Raw genomic sequence first — 25,118 nt, 5'->3', positions numbered from 1 at the left:
TATCGTCCCCTGTAAGTCAAGCCCTAGATCTTCTTCACGAGACATCCTATTTTCACTTGAATAGTTAGTTCTTAAAATAAAAAAGTGCCCCCATTCAACCCAGACCTTAAACGTGCACCGGCAATATTCCTTCCCTGAAAAGTAGAAATTGGGACTTTATTTTTAAAAATTCGCGATGATCAAAATAGTAAAAAGTGCCATGGAATGGAAGTCGCTGATGGACTCCTCTAAGCTCAAGCCATTATTGGTTGACTTTTCAGCAGAGTAATGCTAATATACCCCTTATCACACAGGTGGTGTGGCCCATGTAAGTCGCTCTTTCCTGTTCTTTCCAAGATTTCGGAAACAAAATCGTCTTCAATTACATTTGCCAAAGTCGATACCGATGAGTTTCCAGATCTCGCCAGCAAATATAAGGTAGGTATTTCTTTAGCGTGATGCATTTAGATCACATCCCTTCCGACCATGAAATTATTTATTGATTCGCAGGAAAAGAGTCAACTTGTGGGTGCTCAATCACCAACGCAGATTATATCCTTCCTTGATTCCCAGATCACCCAAAATAAATGATCGTATAATACTTTGCGCAACAAGAGGGAATGTTTGAACGGGCCTATTTCCAAGCTTGATGCGCGTTTCAGTTAGCCCACTACTTATCCGCGAAAACTCGATTTAAAAATTTTAATTTTCCATGCTCTCCAGGCTGATTTCGGTATTTCGTAGCAAGGAATCCTTGCTGGCTGCCAAAATCAATGCCGGAGCATGTGTCGGTGACTGGAATTTAATTTATGAGGGCCCTTTTAACTCTAAAATACGACTACTACAATTCTGCTCGGTTGCTACCTTTTTGTCGTCCGTTGCTCTCTCCGTGGTAGCATGCGTGGGTGCGTTTGCGGATGCAGAAAATTCTCAAATTCTGCACGAAAAATCAAAAAGTATAAATGACCTCCCCCTTGAGACACAAGAAAGAATCAACAAAATCGGCTTCGTTTCGCTTGGAGGTACAAATATTCTTTTCTAATCCATCACAGCCGTTAGCATTACATATTTATGTGCGCTTTGTTTCCACTCCTTTTCCCGTAAATATGTGTTCAAATTGTGGACACGAGGCCATACGATGGTCGTTCCCATCAAAAATGACCATGTATTTGGCTATCCGGAAAATGTTTCCGTCAGAATTGATACCCCTGGATTTTTTGGCAATACAGCCTCCATACATGCACCGCTGAAAAGCCTTCAAAGAGGCACTGACAACCATAAAATCCCATCTGTCTGCATCCCAGAAATTGGGCGATCTTTTATCGTAATTCTGGGAGAGGACAGTTGCATTCGAAATAAGGCCCACTTTTCTGCCTTTAAATCCTTTTTATTAAAAAACGACCAATTTTAATTTTGGCTCACCTTTCCGATGCCAGCAGAGGATGAGGACGACGATGACGCCAATTATTCGGATAACAGCGAAGAGGACGAAAATGTGAACGAAAATTCAATTATCCAGCCGCCCAACAGTGAGGCATGGACATTGACATCAAATTAAAATAGAATTGCGTTTGTAGCAGCTGTCTCGAGTCCTTTGGGAACCAAGGCAGACACCGGGTGGTCTCTTTGAAATGTGGGCATTTGTTTGGAAAGCGGTAACCGGTTGAAGATTTCAACTTTTAGATGCATTGAAAAATGGATCCAAAGCACTTACAACATGAATAGATCCTCAAAACCATCAAGCTCATCGAAATGCCCAACATGCAACGCACCAACAAAGAGGTCAGACATTCGCATCATCTTTACGACAAATGTTGTTGCTGTGGATACACAGCAATTAGAGGCAATGGAGGCCTCACTTCGCGTGGCAAAATCGGCTCAGGTGGCAGCAGAAAGTCAATTTAGCCAGCTTTCGTCCACAATCACGGCTTTGCAAGCGGAGCTGGTTTGGACGCAACAAAAGCTAAAAGACAGCCAAGATCTCTTGAGAAAGGAACGGATTTTATATCGTTCGGAAGAAAAATCGTCGACAAAGAGATTCAAGTCGATTCGTAATGGGATATTGGAATTTAAGAAAAGCATTGCCCTTGGTGCTGGGGCAGTAAGATTTTGGTGCTTTTTTTAGGGCCCTCGTTGTGTGACGTTTGATCCATATTTCAAATACGCAATTGCATCCAAGCCATCCCCATCAAATTATGAGAAGCAATTTGCATATGGTGTACATAGACTTTCACTGGCAGATCTCACTTCCTTTGATTTTGTGCCTTTGCATTGTTCTCCAATTAAAGACATGCGATGTTCCCCTTGGAAGGACTCCTCGATTTTAACCGCATCCCTAGATGGAGCAATGAAACTATCCAGCCTGTCGAGCAAAAATATCCTTGCAAGGTACTAAAGGCATTTAACTTTCCTAGCTTTGAAATAGGGGTTCCCGTTTGGTCTTGTTGCTATGATTCTTTAGACATCAATATAGTGTACGCCGGATGCTCAAATGGAAGCATTTATGGATACGATCTAAGAAAAATTTCAGATCCAATTTGCAAATGTGCTGTGGAAGAGAACTCGTCATTTCCAATCCATTCACTTGCCTTTGATTCTCAGAACAATGGATTGCTGATTGGTAGTCTTCGAGGCGCCTACTTTAAAAAGGACATAACAGATTCTCTCTCTTCAAAGCCAGCAGCCTTGGCGCTGCCAGAAAGCCTCAAAGGCGGAAATAAAGGTATCCCTCCGCGTCGATTTCAAATCCATTGTAGTTTCATGTACGTCTCTTGCATTCGATGACGGGGCGGCTTGCGGTAGAAATTTTTTGGTCTCCTATCGGCAGTATCCGCTGCATTTGCCCTCCATTCACATTTATGGTATGTGGAATATCTTTCCCCATCATAGACACATTTTTGCTTGACGCATTTGAAGTCGACAACATGCATGGCGACTCCTTTTCAAAACAAAATCCGACAATCTTTTATGCCTCCTCTGGTCAAAAGACAATGAGCCGAAGCGTTGTTTACATGTCTGAAGAAACCGATTCCAAAGCATTTGCCTTGCTTTCTGACGAGGCATCTTCATCAGTTGACCTCTGGTCCCTTCCATCCTATCAGCAGGAAAACATGAGGGGTAATGAATCTCAGCAACCACAGGTCATCCAAAAATTGCCTTCAAATTGTAACGAAAATATTGTTGGAATAGCACGCTCCATGATTGAGGCTAAGGAATGGATTGCCTATTGCACCGCTTCCCAGGCCGTTCTGTACAGCTCAAATAATTTATTATGTGAATAATTGATTCGATGTCACTTGTGCCTACAAGTGTGCTAAAATGTATTGACTTTTCAATATGCCATACCCTATCTAGCTTTTTTTGTTGTCACTATTTTTATTAAGCTTTTGTTTAGAAGAGGGTAATTACCAAACGAATCTTACTGGTGGATTAGGATTGCCGTACAAATTTTCACCGTGAATTTACATTAGCTTTCCAAAAAAATACATTAGCCCTAACCTTATGCGATACAGCTCGCAATTTCATTTGGTTTTTCGAATATATGTGAACGTTTACCTATATATTATCTTCGAATGAGCTTTGTGTCGTTTAATAATCATAACTACTGTAGATGTCTTTTCAAAAATTTACAGCAAGGATCCTTTATGTTTCATTAGGTCGATTTCGTGTGCATTTTTCAGGGTTCCCTATCAGTAACTATCGAAGTCTATTCATCAAATTGATTAATTCTATTGAATCGGATCTTCTCTTGCTTTTGGATATTATTTCCTGAATATTAGTGACGGTTTATTGCCACTATAGACTTTAAACGGAGATAAGTATGCAATTTATGGATCTTACGGATCCTTTAAGCCAAAAGCCTGCTGGCTTTATCATCTAGATCCGCAAAGTCTTTACAAGCTACATATTTGTAATGTTTTTGGCTCCTTCTGTTTATATATGTAAGCCAACTGCAAGAGGCTATTTGGCCGCTATTTTTGACATGTCCGTATCTTTCGGACATTTGGCTCCTATTTATGGTGCAAGAAAATTATTTACGTACACGATCGCTACACCTGAAATTGAATATTTAAATTGCTATAACTCCGCAATTTACAAGAAGGACGAAGTTGGTATTTCTCTCCAATCCAATTGCAACCCTAGCCTTAGATTGCCAAATTAAAGCTTGAAATGATCACATCTCCTCAGCGATCTAATTTGGGATTTGAGTGCAATATAAATGACGTTTAACTTCAATACGAAACATTAAAATTTGCAGTGTACACATTGCAGCCCAAGGTGTGAAGGGGTCAAATCTGGGCTTCAGGGTGCCATATAGGGGCTAGGGTTGTCAAAATTATTAAGCTTTTCACTTTTAATTATAAAATTAAAGTTGCAATGATCTACATTGCACTTCCGCCTTAAAGCATACATCCCTTTGAATTGAGGAGCGATGATTGCATTTCGTTTATCCCGAAAATTGATATAATTTTAAATTTTAATGGCAATTCACCTGTTCAACGGGCAAATCTGAGCTTCGAAATCCAAGACTGAAGTTACATTTGCGGCATTTTGTACCTTTTTGTCAGGTTTTGTTTTTGGCTGATCTCTCACATGCAGGGCCATTTGGTGGGGACGGTGTCTTGTTGATTTGAAGCCTCCACGCTCGCATCTATAAGCCATGTGTTAACGAAGCAAACAAACCTCTTCTTGTAGGCGCTTTTCACTTGAAAACGTGGTCTCATTTGGATCTTCCTCTTCAAAGCTTGACGTTCTTTTTGGTCGCTCCTTTAAAAATTCGTCATCTACATTTATAATGGCGCTTGTTCCAAGCATGCCGATTATTGCCTTGTGATAAAGAGGGACATATTTGGTACTTTTCTAAACTTTTCTAGCTCGTAAGCATTTGACCTCCACTTCGAGTACTTTTCCAGAATATCGGCAGCCTCTTTTTGCAGCGAAGAATTCTCGCCCTCTAGCACGACGATGTGGGTGTGGAGTCTTTTTATTTCATCATCTTTCTCGGAAATCTTTAGTTAAAGGGGCTGATCATGTACCTGGCTATATAGCAAAGAAATCGACGCCCTTAAAGTTGTTATATCCGATTCGTATGAGGAAAGCACACGTGCATGTGCAGTGCGAAGAGTATCAATTGCCTTCTCAAATTCCTAAATATAATCTGTGGTTTCCTACGATTGTGGGTGTTTTGATGCCCTGAAACCCCTTTGGAGAACGCTCCCCTTGCTTGTTCCCTATGGAAAATAGGGATGTTGGCGAGGTGGATTTGCTTTCGTTCATCAAGAAATTATAAATGAAATTTTTGAGAGAATGTCAAAGCACTCAATTTTTCTTTTCACTTTTTATTATTAAGAGCAAATTTGTGCATATTCTGGAGGCTGCGAAGGCAACCGGTGGTAGTTTGGCTTTATGTTGTGTAATGCGGCAAAGTGATGGGCGCCATTACTTTCCGAATAGTAATGACAGCGAGTGCATTGATTTGCAGATCCCGGACCGGTGGCATCATTATGATGATGGATAATGCTATTCAAGGACCGTGAAAAGACAACCATTACTAGGAAGAAAATTATAGAGAAGATCTAGAAAATAAAAACTTTCAATGCTCTTACCAGAGATCTAAGGGTGATCCTTTCCACAAATGAGTTGATGATTTCAGCGATTGTTTCGGCCATTAATTTTCCATGCGAAATCTTGGATCTTGGATCCGACTGCTCTGCCTTGGTCTTCCATCCCGCACACAACGAATCTAGCGCCGGGGAGTTCCGGATAACATCTTCATTGAAGCATTTGTTTTGAGAGAACAGCATTTTTGCCTGTTCTATCTCTTGAATGATCAGGTTGGTCTCTGCGTTGATTTTAATCGAAACGTCGTTCATTAGTATTGCATATAATGCCCAAATGCCCCAAATGAACGTCAATAGCCACGTTAAATGAAATACTAAGCGAAGATATCCAATCAAAATATAAGGCAATATGGAAATGTTCCTTGCATTTAGTAAATCTGTAAAGGAGGCAAAAAACTTTGCGGGGAAAGATGCAGGCCCTTTGTTTTTCAATTGGGCCGTACATTGCTCGCTTTTTTTCAATGACGAGGAATTTTTTTCGGCTTCCTCTATTGAGGTTGTAGAGTCTTCTAAGTTGGCCGAAGGCATTGACGCCAATCCAGAGCTTTGTTGCGATAGTGGTACTGTTGGGGTTTTGTTGGAGAGCTGCATTCCTGCAGTTGTGTTGCTTAAAGGGGTTTCTTGACATAATTTACTTGCATCTTTCCTTTTAACCGGAAAGGGAAAAGAAGGCGTCTCTACATTGCGATTCCAGTCCATAGGGCTAGCCTTAGAACGGCCCGAAGAGTACATTGTAAAATTAAATTTGATAAAATTTAATGGCCAAAGCCAAATTTTAATTTTGATCTTCTTAATCAACCTCAATGTCGCGAAAATATGATTCTCGAACGACAACATTCTCCCCTGAAGGACGGTTGTATCAAGTAGAGTATGCAATGGAGGCAATTTCCCATGCAGGTCTTACCCTCGGCATCATGGCCTCTGATGGAATTGCACTCGTCGCGGTGAGGAGAAAAATTTCTGGCACTCTGGAGGAGCCCCATCAGGTAGGGTTTTTATTTACATGAATTTACTCATTTAGAATTCAATGGAGAAAATTTTTAAAATAGACAAGTACTTTTTGTTATCGTAATGCCATGTAGCCACTTAGTTGCGGCCGTCGCTGGGCTCACCGCCGACGCCAATATTCTTGTCAAAGAGGCACGGTCTAAAAGTCTGGAATATTGGAGGAGCTTCTCTTCCAATATCCCAATTGAGCTATTGGTGCAGCGTATTGGAAATCTAAAGCAGGGGTTCACTCAAATGGGCGGCCTGCGTCCCTTTGGCGTTTCGCTTTTGTATGCCGGCTATGACAAAAGCCTTGGATTTCAACTATATCATTCGGATCCATCTGGAAACTACTCGGCATGGAAAGCCACGGCGGTTGGAGCGCAATCTCAAGCGGCCCAGTCATTCTTGAAAAACGAGTTTTCTGAAGGTCTATCCCTGGTCGAAGTAAAAGATCTCGCATTTAGAACCCTTCGTCATGTTTTGATTGGCGACGAAGAAGAGGCCAACAATGAAGAGGACGATATAAAGGCAGGTGATCCAACCAATGCTGACACGATGGACGAACTTGATCTCTCAGACATTGTTGCTACCGGTATGTTTTGGTTTTGATTTTTTCGTAGTTGAGGTGTCCATTTTGAAGCTTGATATTTCGGGAAATCCGGTCGTTGAAATCCTTTCTACCGAGGAATTGAGAAAGGAAATTGCCAATCAAATTTCCCAAATGTCTCTTGTTTCGTAAAAAATAAACGTTAAAATTTAATTAAATTTACAAGCTAATTGCAAAATGAAAATTTTTGAGATATCCAAAGGGTAATTTGCATGCTCTCATTTCTTCCGCCATTTTGATTGTTTTCATCCGTCAACGTTTTTGTTTCTGCTGTTCATGTCCTTATTTTTTAGATTCTATCTTGAAACGCTAAGCGCCCCTTGAGCACTATATCTAATTTTCGAAAATCTACGAAGATGTCAAAGGGAGATAGAAAGTCTGATTATTTTGGAAAGGTCCACGACCTTTTCCGTACTTACCGTAAAATCTTTGTTGTTGGTGTTGATAATGTCTCTTCCACCCAAATGCACCAAATCCGTCATTCCATCCGTGGAAAGGCTGTTCTTCTGATGGGAAAAAATACCATGATTAAGAAAGCCATGCGCGACATTGTCTCTGAGCTTCCAGATATTGAGGCTCTCTTTCCCGTGATCAAAGGAAACGTTGGGTTTGTCTTTACCAATGAAGATTTAAAGGAAGTTCGCGACATTATCCTTTCGAACAAGATCGATGCCCCTGCCAAGGTCGGCACTGTTTCGCAATGCGATGTGATCATTCCTCCCGGAAATACTGGAATTTCTCCAGATAAGACGTCATTCTTTCAGACGCTTGGAATTCCGACAAAGGTCGTCAAAGGAGCAATTGAAATCCTCAACGAGGTTTCGCTCCTCAAGGAGGGCCATCGCGTCGGTGCCTCCGAGGCAGAGTTGCTTAGCATGTTAAGTATTATGCCTTTCAAGTATGGGTTTGTTCTCGAGAGTGTTTATGACAACGGTGCCATCTTTGGACCGGAAATGCTCGATATTACCGAAGAATCGATGATGAAGATCTATAATTCGACGTTGAATGATATTGCGGCCATTTCTCTTGCCATTTCATTCCCAACTGTTGCCTCCGTTCCTCATATGCTTATCAATGGGTTCAAGGATCTTCTTGCCTGCTCCCTTTCTACCGATTATTCATTCCCAGCCTCTCAGCGCCTTAAGGATGCCCTTGCTAACCCGCAGGCATTTGCACCAGCTGCAGCTGCTCCGGCAGCTTCCGCTGCGCCCGCCAAGGCTGCTGCAAAGGAGGAGCCAGAGGAGGAATCTGATCAAGAAATGGGCTTTGGTCTTTTTGATTAGTGTGCTCAACTATTAACGCTAACTCCACAATAAACCACAATTATCAATTTCCATTCCCATTAGCAGGTTGTCTGCCTTTGCCATTTACGGCAATCAGCCGCTTCAAGTTACGTGCATCATGTAGCTAGCCTTGCAATTTAACAAAGGCATCTTTTATGATCGAAGCTATGGAGAGACAAGCAATCCATATGTTGTCAATAAATCTAGCCCGGTTTATTCAGCATCCGGATGATCCTTCCTGTCAGTAGGATAATTTAGTATATCCTCTTCTAGCGCGTGTCTCTTAGGATGAGGGCTATCTTCTTCCTCTTTTAAAATGGCATCTTCAGCCTTCGTCTGAGGGGAGAAACCGGAATCAACGCCCTCTGTCGAGTGGCTGGCTTTAGAATCAGGTATTGCAGAAGGAACGCTCGAAGAGAAAGAATCGAAATCGTCTTCCTGAATTTGCTGTGCCGCCTCTTTTTTATGGAAGATGGATGTTTCTCCCAAGGTTTCAAAATGAAGGCCTTCTTGATTATTGCTTCTTTCCAGTTGCCTCTTCATCTCACTTTCTGCAGGGCCCAAACACTGGTTGTCATCATCACGATCCTCTTCATCGGCGGCCTCCTCATAACTTCCTTCTTCGTCAGTCTCGTCACCGCCTTCGTAGATTTCGGAAGACATTTTCCAAATTTGCAGGAGATTGTCTTCGGAGGCCGAGCATATAGTCCATGGATCATTCGAATTCCAGCTAAAATCGGAGATCTTTGATGTGTGGCCCCCGTGCACAAAAAGGAGCTCTGGAGGCCCATCCGCAGCATCCTCCTCGCTTTGGTCTGCGCCAATTCTCGATACATCCCAAACATTGAGACGACGGTCTGCCCCACCAGAGGCAAAGACGCCCTTCCTATGGGAAGACCAAGACACCTGCAGCACATCGTCAGCATGTATTTCGAACGAGTGCAAACGGTCATCAACACTGCTGCATCGTCTTGCATCCCAAAGTGCAACAGTCCGATCAGCCGACCCAGTCACAAAGAAATGCTCTTCCATCGGGGAGAAAGAGACGCAATTTATCTCTCCTTTATGGGCATTCGTAATGATGGCCGTTGGTTTAGGAGCTCGTGGATCCCAAAAGATGATTTTTTTATCATCTCCCACAGAGACAATTGTGCTCGTTCCATTCATGAGGTTCCATGCAACATCTTCAACAACCTCCGTATGACCACCTTCAAAGGTGACGAGCGGGTCAAGCGCGAGATTTTCCTTGGAAGCAGATGCCACATCCCATAGCATGACCTTTTGATCTTCGCCGCATGTTACAAGATGCCCGGTGCGTTGGGGATTCCATGAGAGCCCATATCCTTCGCGGGTATGTCCGGAAAGAACAATATCTGGACGAACGACATCGTCCTTTGGTTTGCTTGGATGCTTCGTATAATCCCATACATGCACCGGGCCAGAAACGGTTCTAGTGGCAATAAGACACGGGTTCTGCGGCATCACTCTTGCTCTGTTGACCTCGCCTTCATGCAGAATCCGCTGGGTGATCAAAATGCGGCAATCAGGCGATGCGCCATACCCTCCCATCTCTAAGGATAAATACAAAAGCAAGTGAACCGGGCTCTCCAGATGCTTTTCTCGTGTCTGGCTGCTCCATCTCAAGAGGCAAAATCACAGAGGCCAATTGCAGATAATTCTGTTCCCCGCCTGAAGTGTGTGTTCCTATTGCATAAATATGGGGAAAAGCCAAGGGAAAAAGCTCAAAATGTGTGGTGATCAATTACCGAGTACAAGTCTCTGCACTGCAACTCCCTTTTCGCGCTGGAGCTCCATATCAGGGAGCCATTCAACAGTCAACGAGGGCCATTCGAGGGCATGCGTGATAATCACATCATATAAAAACGGCGCATTTTTCTTCCAAATCTTGTACTCCTCATTGATCATAAGCCGCTCGGCCTCCTGCACAGATGGCGGAGCATTTCCTGGGGCCACCTGGGTACCGCTGCTGCTCATCATCATAAAATTTATAAATTGCTCGCAAGTTTAAAAGTTTCCGTTACAATTTAACGCTAACCCTCCTCGATTAGCTGATCGTGGGAAATGGTACCGACGGCGACAAAATTTATAAAATATCTCTACAAATACCAAGTGTCCTGCAAATCAAAAGGAGGGCAAGAAAAATTCTTTTCCATCGTTTGACATCTTGTGGGCCACCGAGATTGAACAGCCAATATTGAGCTGAACTTATTGGGGCATCCACATTTAGGAAGACGCTTGTCGGAAAATTTCGTCCAAGACACAAGGGTATTCTGGGCAGCATTACAAGCTTTATTTTTAAACAAAATCGATGCATCGAAAGCGTCAGCATGACAATTGTTACGATATATTGCTCAATGGACGCCAAGGTGGACTTGGGGCCAGTAAAATTTAGCCACGGTGTTGAAGTTTAAACCGGAGGCGCAGTGCATATGCAGCGTGGAGTCCATAAATTTTCCATATAATTTGCAAGCTTTTATGGCGCCTGCCGTTGCCAAAAGGAAAAGTGCCCTGCAATCATCTGCAACTGCCACAGAGACAGCAATACTGACATATTTGCAAGAGAAGAACAGGCCATACTCCGTCAATGATATTGTCTTGAATTTGCACAGTGCTTATCCAAAGGCTGCAGCCCAAAAGGCTCTTTCAGCACTAGTGAAGGCCAAAAGGGTTACCGAAAAGGCGTATGGAAAGCAGACTGTATACGTGGCGTCACAGGTAACAATAGCGCTTTAAATTTCTTGCAGCCTGAGCTTTTCTTCCACTTTTGCGTTTTTGACATTTCTATTTTCGGCTTTGCTCTTTTTTGTGTCAGATTTAGCTAATTTGAAGGATGAGTTTGAAATACCTACCCCAGAGGAGCTTGAATCGATGGATACCCTGCTAGCTTCGCTTAAGGAGACCCTTTCCAGCATCTCTGCGGAGCAGAAGACTCTCGCTGCTGAGCTGCAAGTGCTCTCGTCAAAGCCCACTCTAAAGGCCCTTCGTGCTAACATTGCTACGCTTTCCGCAAATGTAGATACAAATTTCCGCATCAATTTTCCGCACTTTCTACTCTTTCATGACGTATTTATTGTTGTAGAATGCCATTGCCGAGCAGCGAATGCATGTGCTTTCCAGCACATCTGGAATGGTGGATTTGCAAGAAAAAAAGGCTCTTGATGCCAAATATTCTGCGCTCGTCAAGCAGGAGAAAAAGATTGAACAAAAGGTAGCGTTTGTCTTGGTATCTACTCATGTTTAGTGCATGAACGTCGTACACATGCTGGCAGAGGGTCTTGCGCTCCGTCCACCAGAGGTCATGGAACAGCTGGGTCTAGAGCGTCCCGAGATTAAAAAGAGCCAATGATGCCTCTAAATTAGCCCATCGTTATTTGTTAATAAAAGCGCTTTTAAAACAATCGAGACCCGGGCATTTGCTGAGCTGCCTATTTCAATCGACACTCAAGCTTGAATAGGGGCCTGCCACTCCGATTGTTGATCGAGGAGTGGCATAACACCCATTTTGACAGTTATCAGATCGGAAGTTATTATGCGTTTATTAAATATTGTGTGGCGACAAGCTTATTGCTGTTCTAGTGCAAAGTGTAGGGGCGACCTGCAAGTGCAGAATTAGCCTCTCTTCGCTGGCGTACAGCGGCGTGTTTGACCGAGGCAAGAACTTTGGTATCTCGGCGCAGCTCGCGGATAGCACCCCGATGCTCTCTGCGGTGAGCAGAGCGCAGGTATGACCCCTCGTCCTTGGCATCTCGACGTTTCTTTAAATGGTCAGCAAGCACAGGCTCAAGTAACCGTGGTGCTTTGACACGCCGCTCCACAAGCATCGTCATCGGTGCACATAAAATGGAATCTGCAGAAGGTTGGTTTTCAGCCAGCCGGCGCTTTGCGTAACAAAGAGCTGCTTGGGCAATGCTCGCCATACGCTTTGCCTGCAGCAATGGCCCCATGAACAGTTCCCAATCGCTGATGGCAGCAACATCGTCTGTCTCACACGAATGGGCCTTGAAAGGTGTAGCTGTGAGTTCGAGCACGGCATTGAGGCCATGGATGGCCTCTGACACCAAATGGCGACGGGCCCCGGCCAGACGCAACAGTAGCAGTGATCCACGAAGAATGTCGCCTGCATGCTCAAAAGAATAAATTTGCCCTGTTAGAACCAAAACAAAAACAGTCGCCACCGAGTGTCGTGCATCTGTAACACTGAAAATCCGCTCGATAATGATTCCGAGTAGAAAAAGTTTTTTCGCCTCCAGGGGCGCAAAAAGAAGCTTTTGTATGGCGACTGCAAATCCGCGAAGCAAATCGGAAGGCAGAATCCTTACTGTGGCCTCCAATTGAAGGATCCGCTCGACAAACCATTCCTGACCACAGCCCGCCTGATCAACAGCTTCTAGTAGTTGTTCTAGTAGCGTGTACACAGATATTTCGTTCTGACGTGAACCGCCATCCGAAATTAAACGCATGGCTTTTTCACTTGCTTTGTCGTGTTTTTCAACGACAGCTTCTGTTTCTTCTTCATCAGCATGGACATTTCCCATGACTTTGTTGTAGGCGTTTGTGTCTTCTGATTCATGGTCGTTTTGTTCGCTCTCCGGTAAATCAAGCTCACGAGCAAGGCGAGCCTGCTCAGCATCGCGTAAATACGCTGCTTTTTCAGCAGAGCTAGGCGTACGGCTAGTAGCAACAGCCTTCTTTCGCTCACTTTGGAGAGTCGTTACGATATCCTCGAATGCACCAGACACAGAGGCGACAGGGCCTTTTGGAGCGAACGAAAGCAGGCCACGAATATCTCCAAACTCTTCATCAAGCTCATCCTGCAGCTCCTCATCCATACGGTGTTGGGCTTGCCGCTCTGCCTTATGTCGCTTTGACTTGCACATGACCTCTCGCATTACCTCTGCCTTGGACCGATGGCCCCCGAAATGAGATTCGTGGACATGCTCTGCAGAGAGCTCTCCGCCTGATTCGGACCCTTCATTGTCATCATCTGTTGATTGCTCATCGCCAAGTGCACGGCCGCGATGCGTCAATGTGATCTCTTCATCGCCAAGCGCAAATTTCATGCGAGAAGCCGCCCGCTTGGAGATCTTGAAACGGCGTCGATGCTCCGCTGTGAAGCGATCCAATGCAGACTTGTTGATTCTGCGATCTGCAAAGCTATTGCTTATCTGCCGCTCTGCATATTCGCGCAAAAGCGACTCTCGGCCCAGAGCTACTGGCCGCTTGCCTTTATTCATTTTTGAAAATAAAAAGGGTTGAAATTTTAATTTTACACCCGTGGTGCCATCACCTTTGCAGCTACGGCAAACAGGGCCGCGGCAAGCCCTGCGACAGCCTGTCCGGTGGCAGCGGCCCGTCTGGTCGAGGCAGCGTCACTCAGCTCGATCACACAAAATATGGTGTCGCTCATCAGCTTACACTGTTTGATTCCGCTATTGCTCCGCCGCATTAGCTCATAAATGGTAGTCAGCAACCAAAGCGAGGTGCTAACTCTCTCAAGGTGGTCTTTACCACTAATGTCAAGCGAAAGGAGCATGTCGATGGTCAGAATATCATCAATCCAGTCTGTCACTATTCCGCACAGCTCTACAAATGATGGAGAGCCCTTTGCCTCGATTTGATTTGCCGTATCGGGAAAGGCACGTCCAAGACGATATATCCTTCGCGCTGCAGAGAGCGCTCGTGCCAGCCCTTTTATAGATGAAGAGCCCCGTACGAGTCCTAAGCTCAAATAGAGCTTTGCCGCATACTGGATTATCTTCAATGCCTTGTCCTTGCCATCGATGGTGGAGATTACCGCATGGGTACCGCGTAGCGCCCCAGCCGCAGTAGCCATCTGAAACAATCAGCTCGGTTGAAATTAAATTTAAACTCAAATTTGCCACCAACGTCGAAATGGTTGTCATAAATTTATGCGCATACTCGCTACTGATTGGCACATTGGATGCCTGCACCGCGGTGGTGGCCGCCCTGGTGGTCATCGTCGTCTTGCGAGGCAGAGTTGCGATCTGCCCGTCTCAGATCCGGCTCTGCAAGCACGACCTCTTCAATTGTAGCGGAAGCACCATGTGTCGGTAAGGCTCTCCTTGCTGGCAGCACATTTTCAAGCATTGATATTTTCTCCGGCGTCAGCTTGGTGGCCCAAGTGGAGGAATCTGGAAATTGCACGTCAAACTGAACAAAAAGGTGCCCCTTGTCATATGGTCGTCTGTACGTGGGCATGCCCTCGCCCGTAACCTGCTTCAATTGGTCTGGCTTGATCAACTCTCCAGGCAGAATGGAAATCCGAATGATACGGCCATCAAGGTGGGTTAAATCAGCAGTGCCTCCTGCAAGAGCTGTAAGTAGGTCGATCTGGACTTTACAGAAAAGATCAGATTGCTTTCTTTTGAAAAGGTCGTGCGGTTTTTCTTCCAGCACAATGATCACATCGCCAGGAATAATATTCGGGCCTTGGTCGCCTTCGCCAGAGAATCGGATCTCTTGGCCGTCCAACATTCCGCGATCCACGTGAACTTCTAGTACCTTTTTTTCTTCCACAGTCCGCTTGCCTGAGCAGCCTTTGCAGCGGTCTTTTGCCGGAAGAAGCTCGCCCTCGCCTTCACAATCGGGGCAAGTCGTCTGCATTTGCTGGATCATCATTCCCATCTGTCGGATGGTAACTCTAACCCCAGAGCCTGAGCAAGACGTACATTTTTGAAGAGACGTTCCATCTTTGCCTCCGCGGCCATTGCATTTGTCACACATGACAGATTTGCGCAGAGCCAATTTGGAGACCTTACCACAATAAAGATCCTCCAGAGAAACCTTTAAAGCATGTTTGACATCTTTACCTCGGCGAGGTCCTGAGGACCCAGCTGAGGATCCCGAACCACCGGCACCACCAAAGAAGCCACCGCCTCCAAAAGCGCCACCAAAGAATTGGGAAAAGAGGTCCTCAGGCGAAACACCGCCCATACCTCCAGCACCGGCATCGCCGTTGAGACCTTCCTCGCCGTAAGCATCATATACTTTTCGCTTTTGGGAATTAGACAGCACTTCGTAAGCATGTGAAATCTCTTTAAATTTGTCTCCAGCATTTGGATTTTTGTCTGGATGGTTGGCCAAGGCTAGCCGTCTGTATGCCTTTTTCAACTCGGCTTCAGTTGCTGTCGGAGGAACTTCAAGGATGTCATAAAGCTTCTTATCTCGAACCATTTCAAAATTCGAAAAATTTCCAAAAAATAACGGTGTCTTCATGCTTCTCGAATATTCTGGAATGTTAAGTTTTAATTTTAGTTTTAATGTTTAATTTAATTTCAATTTCCTTAAGGTTTTGGATCTACATTGCTCCAGAGAGGTTCAGAAATTTCCGAATCACCCGCCGCATAGGCATTCAAATATGTTTTGACCTGTGCAAGGTACTCCCGGTCTGTTTTGAGAATATTTACGGCCCGCTCCATGCGTTCCCTTCGGCTCATCCCTATACAGGGGCCATATTTTGTTCTCAGGTCATAGTCCCTCAAGAATCTTAGGATTTCTTTCCGCTCGGTTCCCACAGCAATGTCACCATACTCCCTTTTGAGCAAGTGCTTTTTTTTATTGTCAAGAAAGGTTGCCTTCCGCGCGGGCAAATTCAACTGCCCCTGCATGTTGCTATCGCAATGGTACAAAATACAACGAAACGTACCGTTGTCATGTTATTTATTGTAAAGTTTAAAATGTGCACATAATATGGCTGTCCATCCCAAATTTAAGGTTGCGATGATGAAACTTTTCCAAGAAAGAAAAAATCAACCCCAGTTACATGTGGATATGTACTGATTTATTGATAAATTACTTGGACTCCTTCTTATGCTTACCGAATATTGAGGGCAGGATAAATAATAATGTTGGAATAAGGACAAGAAGAACAAAAGCAGCAAAAAGTGCACAAACTTTCACCTCCAATGGAGCTGGATTCGGAAACTGGTCTTGTCCCCACCGTACGCAGATGATCGACTCGAAGATAAGGATGATCGATGTGACAGCAGCGAAGGGCCGAGCTTTTTGAGTCGTGGATGATTTATGGCAGTCTTTAGAAAACAGGTCGTAAAATTCACGCACAGCTCCAGAACCAAGAAAGACTATCAAAAGTAAGCGAAAGGCATTGAGCGGATGCACGGTCGGAATCCACAGCAGATGCTTAATATAGAAGCAGGTGATCTCGGCAGTCAAAGAGCCAACCAGCAGAAACAGGACTTGAAGATAGTTTTTGAAGGATTTCGTGGCCAAAGAGGTGGGTTTTTGCTCGAAACGAGAGCTAGAATATGCCCATGCGAACGGCTTGACGCAAAGAAAGCGGCCCAGAACCAGTCCCACGAGGATTCCAATGGCGTTGCATAGAAGCACATCTAGGATCCAATGATCCCACCAGCATTCTGCAAAATTCGGGAGCTGATGTTGTAGTGCATACTCCAAAAGCTCAAAGGCAATGCTCAAAATCCAGCAGAAAAAAACATCTCGATAGATCAGTGCTTTAAAGACCCAGCCAAAAATGTGAAGCGCCACAAAAACATCGAGCTGGTCGAAAATGGTTTGCCACGTGTCCAGCCCACAGGCTTCTGCGTATGAACGGGATGGCAATGGAACGCCGAGGCGGCTGTCGAAAACAATGCGCAGAGCCTCGCGCGCAGTCTCAAGAGGAATAAAAAGGAACGGAATCAGGATACACATGTAAAAAAGGCCAATGCCAAGAGCAATGCGCCACATGATTTGAGAAGGTCGGATGAACGGACCGTCGGGGATGAAGGCCATGGAAACAAACAGTAAAAGCCCCAAAACGCCACAGCAGGCGGCGGAGATATATTCGCCCATCCCAGGGGATCCGAAATTTATGTAGCAAGCACCGAAAGCAAGAGACGCAACAAGGGCAAATACGGGAGGAATCAAAGACCGAGGTTCATGGGATTCCGGAACACACGCTGGTGGCAACACGGGCGAAGCAGGTGCAACCGGTGCTGACCCATTGCATTTGGCCGGTGAAACCTCTTGTGTGGCACTGGAATTTTCTGTGAACGAAGATTCCTTTCGTTTTGATTGGGCGCGAGATCTGGTCAACATGAATGTGATGACCGTTGAAATTAAATTTAATTTGCACGCAATAAATCGGAATCTGTAAATGTTCCGTAAATTGTAAATTATAATTAAGCACCAACACAAGATGCATTTATGCACGTGCAAGCAGGAAATTCCGATGGCATTAGTAAGGCTAAATAAAACTACTGGGCATAAATTGCCTGTAGCTCGTATTTTATTGTAAATTTATTGAAATAAGGTTTCTTCCGCTCATTACTGCATTCCAGTAGCCAGATAAGCCTTACCTTTGCTTGCTTTCGTGTTACGATTTGATCCTTGTTTCTGTGCTCATGTCGCTATGTCAATGATGAGTGGCCAGTGGTCTGAAGTTCGATTTCTGCAACTCATTCCATACTGATGGTAAAATTGGACGTTCGTCACACGAGAATGGAGCTTTTCGCTAATTAGGCCGTGATCTACAATAATTGAAGCCGCTCTTTACCAATAAGAGACCGCTCCTTATTGCCGTCATCGAAGCAATTTCCATTCCGATCGTACCAACATGAGTAGCGATCTTCAAATGGAATCATGTGTGCTACATTTTTCAACATGGATGTGTGTGAAGCTTTAAGGATGCTCAGAACCTATTGAAATTGGAAACAAAATCAAACCCGTGACTTTGAAGGGCGCTGATAGGGCACTTTAACTTCCTCATCAAAGTCGTTAATGTCGCCCAAAATTATTGCCTCCGAAATGCCAGTTTTGGATATCTCGGTTTTCAAAAAGTGCCGCATTACATGTGCTTGCGCCTCCCGCATCGAACATCTTTTAGGATCTGTGGGATATGCAAGCAAATGGCATCCAAGCATGTAAAAATCCAAAGCCTCTCCGTCAGTCAATAAGATTTTAAATTGGGCCAGATAATGCTTCGACACCGCGGTAAGTCCCTGTGCTTTGCTTTTGCACTTTGAGCCCTCCACAGGGTATGAGACTCTAACTTCGCTCCGCTTAAGTGGGCGAGTGGGATCAATTTTGGTAAGAATCCCCACATTTTGCCCTATCGTCAATGAGAGCCAACTGCATACCAGTTGAGGAATCTGAGCCGGGCACAAGGTACCCCTTGAGTATGCCTTGTGCTCCCATTTCAGCAATAAGAGCCGCCAATACACCACACCCCTCCAACTCGTTGATGTGCACCATATCTGCATCGAGAGATTTCAGGAGTTCCCCGACCCTTTCTAAATGTTTTTGTGCCTCTTTTTTGTCCTATTGCTTAGTGTGAAGACTTGCCTTCCATGGACATTGAAACCCTGGGCATTTTAATGAGCCCTTCCCACCATTCAGGTAGAGCCATTCAGCATTGAACTCCACTATTCGTAGTCTACTTTTGTCGCTTCTTCGATCCTCAGAAAAAGATTGCGGTGTGTCTTTTTTTGATGGGACCCAGTTACAAGCCTCGCAAATTTCGTGCGCATCAGAAGACCATTCATCGTCATCGCGCATCGATTTTTTTCTTTTCCTTTTTTTTTGTGCTTTGGGCTTTTTGCTGCGATAAAAACGGGCTTTGCCTATGGTTTTTCCAAGAGGACCATTAAGCTCCTCATCCTTAAAAGAATCAAACTTTGAGATATCGTAATTTTCGTCTTCCTCATCAAGATTTTCGGCGACCGTTTTTGACAAAAATTGGTTAACAAAAAGACTTTCTTTAAAAAAGCGCCAAAAGCCAAAAATCCGATCCCCCCACAACGAGGACCAAATACCTGTGCGAAGTGGATCGTCTTTTACAAAATTTTCTGCCTTTCCATGCTTTTGCGAATTCTCTGCATAAATATTCTGGGCGCTGCTGTTTGCGGCCCATTGGATTTTCCTTTTAAAAAACAGAAGAACATCGGGGTTAATATTTCTCGATTCAAGATCTGAAGAAATCTCGTAGTGCACGAGAAAGACCCAAGCAACGGCAAACAGCACCCCAATCAAAAAAAAAAGGACCTAAAGATGAACAAAATTGATGCATTAAATAATTTCCCAATTTAGCACATTCTTACCGAGCGCATGATGCAGGTGATCAAAAATTCAAATCATGCTGCTATCTGTACCCAAGTGGCCGGATTTCACGTTGCTGATATCACCATACAACACCCATTAACACTGATCGTCTTATGATGCTTGTCACCAAGCGTGGCAAATTTTATGCTGATTGTTGCCTGACGTGGCAAATTTTATGACGATTTTATTGGGTATTAATTAGGGTTGCGATTTGAAAAAGCACCTTCCTGCGTTTGCTACTCCTAATACATTAATAACGTCATGGTACCCTGAAATGTCTGACTTGGCGATCTCGTGACAAAGACGGGGAAGAGCCTGGCTGGTGTTCTGCAGAGTATTGAGGATATTCTCTTTTATCCTCAAAGCGATGATCTCGTTTTTTGTTGTTAGATACAATTTTACAAACGGAGCCAGCAGGGGATCACAGCGGTCAGAAAAAGAGAGCAGATTGTCAATGATAAACAAAATTATGGATGCGGGAACCATTTTTCCGTCAACGCGGCCATGCTCTACCAATCGTAGTGCTGCATTTAGCGTCAAAGGGGCGAGCTTTCGCATCAGAAGATAAAATTTATCCAATCGAAAGCTATCCAAGGCTTCCCATTCAGCGGCGATGGAGTTCCAAAATGAATCACCATACAAACGTGCAGATGCGCTTTCGGGGCCTCCCAATGTATCAATGGCCGATCGCGAAAGAATGTCTGTAAGCACCTCCTGCCGCTCAGGGGTATCTGTCATCCATAGTGAGCGAAGAAGTGCGCGCCACAGCTTTAACATCGATTCAAAAGAAAGAGCATGAGAGGGCTTTTCTGCCATCCAACAAAGCACGCGTGAATGTGCATCTTCGCGCACTAGCCGCGCCGAGCTGACCAGATCCTGGATAATAGCCGAGCTCATAAATAATTTTTTTATTTTTGAAGTTTAATTTAATTGGCAGTCTGTTTCAATTCCATCATGCCGATGCGGAAGCGTTGCTCCCCACACCCTGCAATGCATAGCAGTCTAAGGGATAGCCTCAGCAACCAAGACAACAATTTGCGCGCGGAGCGCGTACCGCCATATGGCATATTTTCCCCATTGAACTACAATCGCCAGAAATTTGATCCCCTCTTTAAGCACTCTTTGTGGACGATGAACCAGTTTCTTCAGTCTGGAATCACAGGTGATGCACTTGCAGATTTTTTTCGACCGCATTATGATCCTTCCCGATGCTTTTGGTTGGATGTGGCCAAGCCGACACTTGACGATATTTCCTACCTGCAGCAGCTATTTGACCTGGAGACCGAGACTATTGCAAGAATCATTTCCCATATGACAACCCCCATGATCAGTCACTCACTACCAAAAATTATTCACAATCCTCGGTATATTGTGATTCTTGCAATTGCATTTGACGCTACTCCTTTGACTACATACTATTCCGGGGTGGCTGCACAACTAGATGCAAAGGATCGCCCACGTCTTACTCCTATTGAGGATCAGAGTTCATTTTCACTATATGCGCCTTTGCCCTCTGAAGCCCATAGCGTGGCAACGAGGAAGCTTACGGACCACCGGCTCAACATATGTGCAATTGCATTGGGAGACTCGCTCATCACCCTTCGCCTTTCTGCCCTATCATACTGTGGCAGTTTTTTCGATGCCATCAGCAGAAACCATCATGGCACACTTTCCGTACGCATTCAAAATATGCCTGTAGACAATCTAAGTGCGAGCCATCAACACCATATGGATTATCAGCAGCAGAATTGCGTGAATACTCAACATAAGGGCCATCAAAAAAGCTTATCTCAGGACAGCATCGATGGCTCCTATAACGTATGGCGTGTGGCTCTTCCTAGAGCGTTTTCTGGAGACGTAGTGGCCTATCCTCAAATAGTCGCTCTGCTTTATCACGTCTGTTTTGAACGTCTGGCCGCCACTTATTTTTCTCTTTTTCAAAAAGAAACCGAGCTATTCCTCGATCGGTTCGAAGAGTCCAAACTTGCCTCCATCACTAGGATCCGGTTTGGAACCAGATCTAACCCTAACCCTAAAAACATCAACAGAAGGCACCCTCGCTCGGAGAATTCTGGCTGCAACGACGTAAGCTTGCTCATTTGCGCAGATACCTTGTCCCGCATTTTGAACTTTTCGCGGGTCTTGGTGTCGAGCGTAGTGACGCCTGCCTTCCCGACGCTTTAGAGCAGCTTGCTGCTATTGAGATGAACTTGAACTGCGCTCTTGAAGAGCATTGCCAGGTTGCAGAACTAGCGTTGATTGCATCGTGCTCCTACAGAGACGCCTTGCTTAAAAAATTGACAGTTATCACTTTTATCTCGATGCCGATATCCATCATTAGCGCTCTTTTTAGCATGAACATTCCTCTGCCGTGGGTTTATGCAGATCCTGTGGCGTTGCCGCCGCTTTCGTTTCTTTACCACTACAACTACTCGGCAACACCTTTCTACTGCACATTGGTGATCATGCTGATCCTTTCGCTACTGAGTATGTTGCTGCTGCGCAACCGCGGATTACTTGACAATTGGAATATCCTCTTCTAGTGGTTTATGGATCTATTTTCTCTCCCACAAGAAAGGACATCACTGAAACTCAAGGTATTGATATCAACCCTTCTCCCGAGGACACCTACCCCACTTGAACTAGCTGCCTTTCCATTTGAACTAGCTGCCTCTCCACTATGCTTGGATTTTTCAATTTTTTATTGAGCAGAGGGGCGGAAAACACGGAGTTCGCTCATCTTCTGCTTCTGTGTGCCTGTAAATGTGCTGATGTCACAGAGCCTTTCAAAAACATCCGGCTAGGGTCAAAAAATATATCTTACCATTTTTTCGGTGTTAGGCTGCGAGCGTAAGGAGTATCTCGGCGAACGGTTCACCTCAGCCCTTTGATGTTTATATGGGGACCCAATCGAGTGTCGAGCCGTGGGAATCGTCGATCTTTCAATGGCCAGCATGGACCTTTCGGTCGCTAGTTGCGATCGTTCTGCAAGGGAAAGTCTCTGTCCAGTAGCTAATGCTGGTGCATGGGGTGTCGTTGTACCCATCAGAGTTGGGCCTGTGGAGGCTGCCACCAGTTGTAGCAACGGTGCGACTTCAGTGCCGATACGCGCTGCCAAAGCATCAATGCTTGCCACGAACTGGTCAAAGTTGATTTTGCGCTCATTGATGCGCCTGATCGAGTTGAAAACAATGTCACAATCTGTAGACGTTGCCCGTCGTCCGGAAAGCCCATGATTACCCCCGAGGATGCCCGCATCACGGAAAATTTTTACGTATCGTGACCCATCCATCAAAGGCACACCTGCAGCAGACAATTGGCCAGATGGTACTCCGAAACGGCAAAACCGTTCAAAAACTGTGAACAGACGCTCAAATAAATCGGTTTCTTCCCTGCAAGTATCAAAGCCTCCATCTGTGGATTGCCGATCGGTATCCATCGAAAATGCAGAGTGCTGATTAACGTCAATTTGGGGCAGGTCCTCTTTTTGTGGGGCGGCTTCCATTGTGAAGCCAATCTGTGGCGTTTTGTGTGCAGAAATAGCGCCATCGAGCGCCATTTCATCCTCAATGACCGGATTGGATTGCATAAATTGCTGTTTGATTAAATTGGGCTCAAATTTAGCAAAATTAAATTTTAATTCTTAATGACGTCGCTGCTGCTCATTAGCGGCGTAGCGCTAGTCGGGGGCTCGCTGGCTGCACGGGGGCTGCTGCGCGCCTGGCGCAACATGAATAAAATTTCACAGCTGACAGGAACATCCCCGTTCATCCACTACCATCAAGGCGGATTCGCTCCCGTCATGACGCGAAGGGAGGCCTCGCTCATCCTTGGCGTTCGGTACCACTATGCCCTTACCACGTAGGGAGTATGATTCCCACGAGCGGATAAAAGACGCATATAGGCGCGTATTAATGGCAAATCATCCGGACCGCGGAGGCTCTCCCTATGTTGCTTCAAAGATCAACGAGGCTCGAGTGCTTCTCGAAGGCAAAAACAAATAAATTAAATTTATTCAAAAGACTTTCTACCAAACGGGGATGCATCTCTCAAATGTTCCATTGCAGAAGGCGTTGTAAGCAAACGGCTTGAAAATGCCTCTTTGTTGATGTGTCGAAATCGGTTCAAAAGCAGAACTTTTTACTATGGACGCGCCGAAAAGCTACTTTCGAGTTCGCTTTGAAACTGGCTGTAAGGTAGCCATCCGCTCTCGCGGATCGATTACAAGCAGGTTCTCTGCGTCTGTCTTTAACTGGCGCTCACCGGCTTCTTTTTCGAAAAAGAGAAGATGCGATTGCCAACCATGTTCGGCCTCTGCCTGTGTAACGTTCTCTGTAGTTGGCGATGCAGCGGCGCAAGATTTGCATCCAGAAACAAAATGCAGAGCGCATGGAGCCCGAGATTCATCCAGAATGCCATCACTGGCTGCCGTTTTTTCAATAAAATTTCTGGCGCCATTGGTATCTTCGGAAATTTCCACCGGGGCTGTTGTCTTTTTGAGAGAGGAGCGAAACCGATCGAGGAGTACCTGCGTTTTTGTGTTAATGCTATCCGAGGCCGATCTGCAGGCTCCAACACTGATCCCCGATCTCCTTTTGGAAATCTCGTCGATTTGTGCCATTCTCCAAGCAGGCATTGTTTTCCGGCCACTCGAATGCATTGCAGACTTCGAAAAAGACGAATCTTGCTGAGCAGGTAGTTCCGATGCGGACTGCTCTTCTATATGCAAAGTAGGAAGAAATGAGCTTCCCGGTTTTTCAGGAGTTTCTTCTGAAAGTTGTAATTGATTGGCGCGCTGTTGGGCAATCTGTTGTTTAAGGCGAGCCTTCGCCTGAGCGATGCGCTCCCTGACTTGGTCAGTAGGAACTGACATTTGTAAAATTTAAATTTCATAAATTCGAAATTTAATTTACATACGCTAATATGAAGCTGAATCCAGGTTAGTTTGCCGTCCTTGTATTTCATCTGTCCTTCAGGGGGGTGATATTTGTTCTCTGTATCATGGGTTAGCCTTGATATGTTTGACATATGTTCTCCCGATGGGTTTCCCTACACTTTCCCTTGATTTTCCCCAATTCTTTGATATTGATCGGCCTATATTTTAGTTCTATTTTTCGGATCCCCTTTTTTCTTTCTTAATCTTACAAATAGAGGTGACTTCATCGCGCAGAAAGTGCCGTAAGGCCCACTTCACTGCTCCCTCTCATCTACGCCAAAAGCTGATGAGCTCTGCTCTCTCCAAGGAGCTGCGCCAGAAGTATCTGGTTAGATCCATGCCCATCAGGAAAGACGATGAAGTGCTCATTGCGAGCGGAAAATTCAAGGGCAGAGAGGGCAAAATCACAGCCGTCTATCGCAAAAAGTTTGTCGTCAACATTGAGCGTATCTCTCGCGAAAAGGTTCAAGGCGCCACAGTCCCAATCGGCATCCACCCATCGAATCTTGTTATCACCAAGCTTCACCTTGACAAGGACCGCTTGGCAAAGCTCGCCTCCAAGGCCAAGCCAAAAGCTAATTAAATCTTAACATCCCCAAAGT

The 25,118-nt window shown here is 45.0% G+C and overlaps 18 protein-coding genes across 18 annotated transcripts; 7 read left to right on the top strand and 11 right to left on the bottom strand.

The window, feature by feature from the left end:
- Positions 1-1,696: 1,696 nt before the first annotated feature.
- On the top strand, positions 1,697-3,260 carry DI09_38p280 (uncharacterized protein; the record flags this gene model as incomplete). The annotated part of the gene is made up of 3 exons (XM_013382331.1): positions 1,697-2,069; positions 2,291-2,701; positions 2,782-3,260. 3 exons carry the CDS (start codon positions 1,697-1,699, stop codon positions 3,258-3,260), a joined length of 1,263 nt encoding a protein of 420 aa, XP_013237785.1.
- A 1,283-nt stretch (positions 3,261-4,543) lies between these two features.
- Positions 4,544-6,332, bottom strand: DI09_38p270 (uncharacterized protein; the record flags this gene model as incomplete). The annotated part of the gene is made up of 2 exons (XM_013382330.1): positions 4,544-4,630; positions 5,586-6,332. The coding sequence occupies 2 exons, from the start codon at positions 6,330-6,332 to the stop codon at positions 4,544-4,546; spliced, it is 834 nt and encodes a 277-aa protein (XP_013237784.1).
- Positions 6,333-6,403: 71 nt separating this feature from the next.
- Positions 6,404-7,199, top strand: DI09_38p260 (alpha type subunit of oroteasome; the record flags this gene model as incomplete). The annotated part of the gene is made up of 2 exons (XM_013382329.1): positions 6,404-6,591; positions 6,683-7,199. The coding sequence occupies 2 exons, from the start codon at positions 6,404-6,406 to the stop codon at positions 7,197-7,199; spliced, it is 705 nt and encodes a 234-aa protein (XP_013237783.1).
- A 354-nt stretch (positions 7,200-7,553) lies between these two features.
- On the top strand, positions 7,554-8,480 carry DI09_38p250 (ArbP-ProV-like protein; the record flags this gene model as incomplete). The annotated part of the gene is made up of 1 exon (XM_013382328.1): positions 7,554-8,480. One exon carries the CDS (start codon positions 7,554-7,556, stop codon positions 8,478-8,480), a length of 927 nt encoding a protein of 308 aa, XP_013237782.1.
- A 213-nt stretch (positions 8,481-8,693) lies between these two features.
- Positions 8,694-10,478, bottom strand: DI09_38p240 (retinoblastoma binding protein 4-like protein; the record flags this gene model as incomplete). Its single annotated transcript, XM_013382327.1, is given in 3 exon segments — positions 8,694-10,049; positions 10,066-10,184; positions 10,247-10,478. 3 exon segments carry the CDS (start codon positions 10,476-10,478, stop codon positions 8,694-8,696), a joined length of 1,707 nt encoding a protein of 568 aa, XP_013237781.1.
- Positions 10,479-10,855: 377 nt separating this feature from the next.
- Positions 10,856-11,847, top strand: DI09_38p230 (uncharacterized protein; the record flags this gene model as incomplete). Its single annotated transcript, XM_013382326.1, is given in 5 exon segments — positions 10,856-10,882; positions 10,908-11,216; positions 11,331-11,513; positions 11,581-11,724; positions 11,743-11,847. The coding sequence occupies 5 exon segments, from the start codon at positions 10,856-10,858 to the stop codon at positions 11,845-11,847; spliced, it is 768 nt and encodes a 255-aa protein (XP_013237780.1).
- A 226-nt stretch (positions 11,848-12,073) lies between these two features.
- Positions 12,074-14,334, bottom strand: DI09_38p220 (uncharacterized protein; the record flags this gene model as incomplete). The annotated part of the gene is made up of 2 exons (XM_013382325.1): positions 12,074-13,720; positions 13,774-14,334. The coding sequence occupies 2 exons, from the start codon at positions 14,332-14,334 to the stop codon at positions 12,074-12,076; spliced, it is 2,208 nt and encodes a 735-aa protein (XP_013237779.1).
- An 89-nt stretch (positions 14,335-14,423) lies between these two features.
- Positions 14,424-15,695, bottom strand: DI09_38p210 (uncharacterized protein; the record flags this gene model as incomplete). The annotated part of the gene is made up of 1 exon (XM_013382324.1): positions 14,424-15,695. The coding sequence occupies one exon, from the start codon at positions 15,693-15,695 to the stop codon at positions 14,424-14,426; it is 1,272 nt and encodes a 423-aa protein (XP_013237778.1).
- A 110-nt stretch (positions 15,696-15,805) lies between these two features.
- On the bottom strand, positions 15,806-16,129 carry DI09_38p200 (uncharacterized protein; the record flags this gene model as incomplete). Its single annotated transcript, XM_013382323.1, has 1 exon — positions 15,806-16,129. One exon carries the CDS (start codon positions 16,127-16,129, stop codon positions 15,806-15,808), a length of 324 nt encoding a protein of 107 aa, XP_013237777.1.
- A 184-nt stretch (positions 16,130-16,313) lies between these two features.
- On the bottom strand, positions 16,314-17,579 carry DI09_38p190 (uncharacterized protein; the record flags this gene model as incomplete). Its single annotated transcript, XM_013382322.1, has 1 exon — positions 16,314-17,579. One exon carries the CDS (start codon positions 17,577-17,579, stop codon positions 16,314-16,316), a length of 1,266 nt encoding a protein of 421 aa, XP_013237776.1.
- A 431-nt stretch (positions 17,580-18,010) lies between these two features.
- On the bottom strand, positions 18,011-18,734 carry DI09_38p180 (uncharacterized protein; the record flags this gene model as incomplete). Its single annotated transcript, XM_013382321.1, has 3 exons — positions 18,011-18,178; positions 18,206-18,591; positions 18,620-18,734. 3 exons carry the CDS (start codon positions 18,732-18,734, stop codon positions 18,011-18,013), a joined length of 669 nt encoding a protein of 222 aa, XP_013237775.1.
- A 66-nt stretch (positions 18,735-18,800) lies between these two features.
- Positions 18,801-19,588, bottom strand: DI09_38p170 (endonuclease/exonuclease phosphatase; the record flags this gene model as incomplete). Its single annotated transcript, XM_013382320.1, has 2 exons — positions 18,801-19,523; positions 19,580-19,588. 2 exons carry the CDS (start codon positions 19,586-19,588, stop codon positions 18,801-18,803), a joined length of 732 nt encoding a protein of 243 aa, XP_013237774.1.
- Positions 19,589-19,778: 190 nt separating this feature from the next.
- On the bottom strand, positions 19,779-20,477 carry DI09_38p160 (uncharacterized protein; the record flags this gene model as incomplete). Its single annotated transcript, XM_013382319.1, has 1 exon — positions 19,779-20,477. The coding sequence occupies one exon, from the start codon at positions 20,475-20,477 to the stop codon at positions 19,779-19,781; it is 699 nt and encodes a 232-aa protein (XP_013237773.1).
- Positions 20,478-20,534: 57 nt separating this feature from the next.
- On the top strand, positions 20,535-22,221 carry DI09_38p150 (uncharacterized protein; the record flags this gene model as incomplete). Its single annotated transcript, XM_013382318.1, has 3 exons — positions 20,535-21,586; positions 21,688-22,067; positions 22,124-22,221. The coding sequence occupies 3 exons, from the start codon at positions 20,535-20,537 to the stop codon at positions 22,219-22,221; spliced, it is 1,530 nt and encodes a 509-aa protein (XP_013237772.1).
- A 165-nt stretch (positions 22,222-22,386) lies between these two features.
- Positions 22,387-23,169, bottom strand: DI09_38p140 (uncharacterized protein; the record flags this gene model as incomplete). The annotated part of the gene is made up of 1 exon (XM_013382317.1): positions 22,387-23,169. One exon carries the CDS (start codon positions 23,167-23,169, stop codon positions 22,387-22,389), a length of 783 nt encoding a protein of 260 aa, XP_013237771.1.
- Positions 23,170-23,226: 57 nt separating this feature from the next.
- On the top strand, positions 23,227-23,584 carry DI09_38p130 (subunit TIM14 of mitochondrial import inner membrane translocase; the record flags this gene model as incomplete). Its single annotated transcript, XM_013382316.1, has 2 exons — positions 23,227-23,441; positions 23,485-23,584. 2 exons carry the CDS (start codon positions 23,227-23,229, stop codon positions 23,582-23,584), a joined length of 315 nt encoding a protein of 104 aa, XP_013237770.1.
- Positions 23,585-23,742: 158 nt separating this feature from the next.
- On the bottom strand, positions 23,743-24,453 carry DI09_38p120 (uncharacterized protein; the record flags this gene model as incomplete). Its single annotated transcript, XM_013382315.1, has 1 exon — positions 23,743-24,453. The coding sequence occupies one exon, from the start codon at positions 24,451-24,453 to the stop codon at positions 23,743-23,745; it is 711 nt and encodes a 236-aa protein (XP_013237769.1).
- Positions 24,454-24,503: 50 nt separating this feature from the next.
- On the top strand, positions 24,504-25,099 carry DI09_38p110 (uncharacterized protein; the record flags this gene model as incomplete). The annotated part of the gene is made up of 2 exons (XM_013382314.1): positions 24,504-24,519; positions 24,732-25,099. 2 exons carry the CDS (start codon positions 24,504-24,506, stop codon positions 25,097-25,099), a joined length of 384 nt encoding a protein of 127 aa, XP_013237768.1.
- Positions 25,100-25,118: the final 19 nt, after the last annotated feature.

The sequence above is a fragment of the Mitosporidium daphniae genome (genome assembly GCF_000760515.2).
Source record: "Mitosporidium daphniae strain UGP3 chromosome Unknown contig-38, whole genome shotgun sequence".
In the NCBI taxonomy this organism is placed as follows: Eukaryota; Fungi; Microsporidia; genus Mitosporidium; species Mitosporidium daphniae.
The sequence above is the reverse complement of the archived record's forward strand: the minus strand, read 5'-3'. Positions and strand labels throughout refer to the sequence as shown.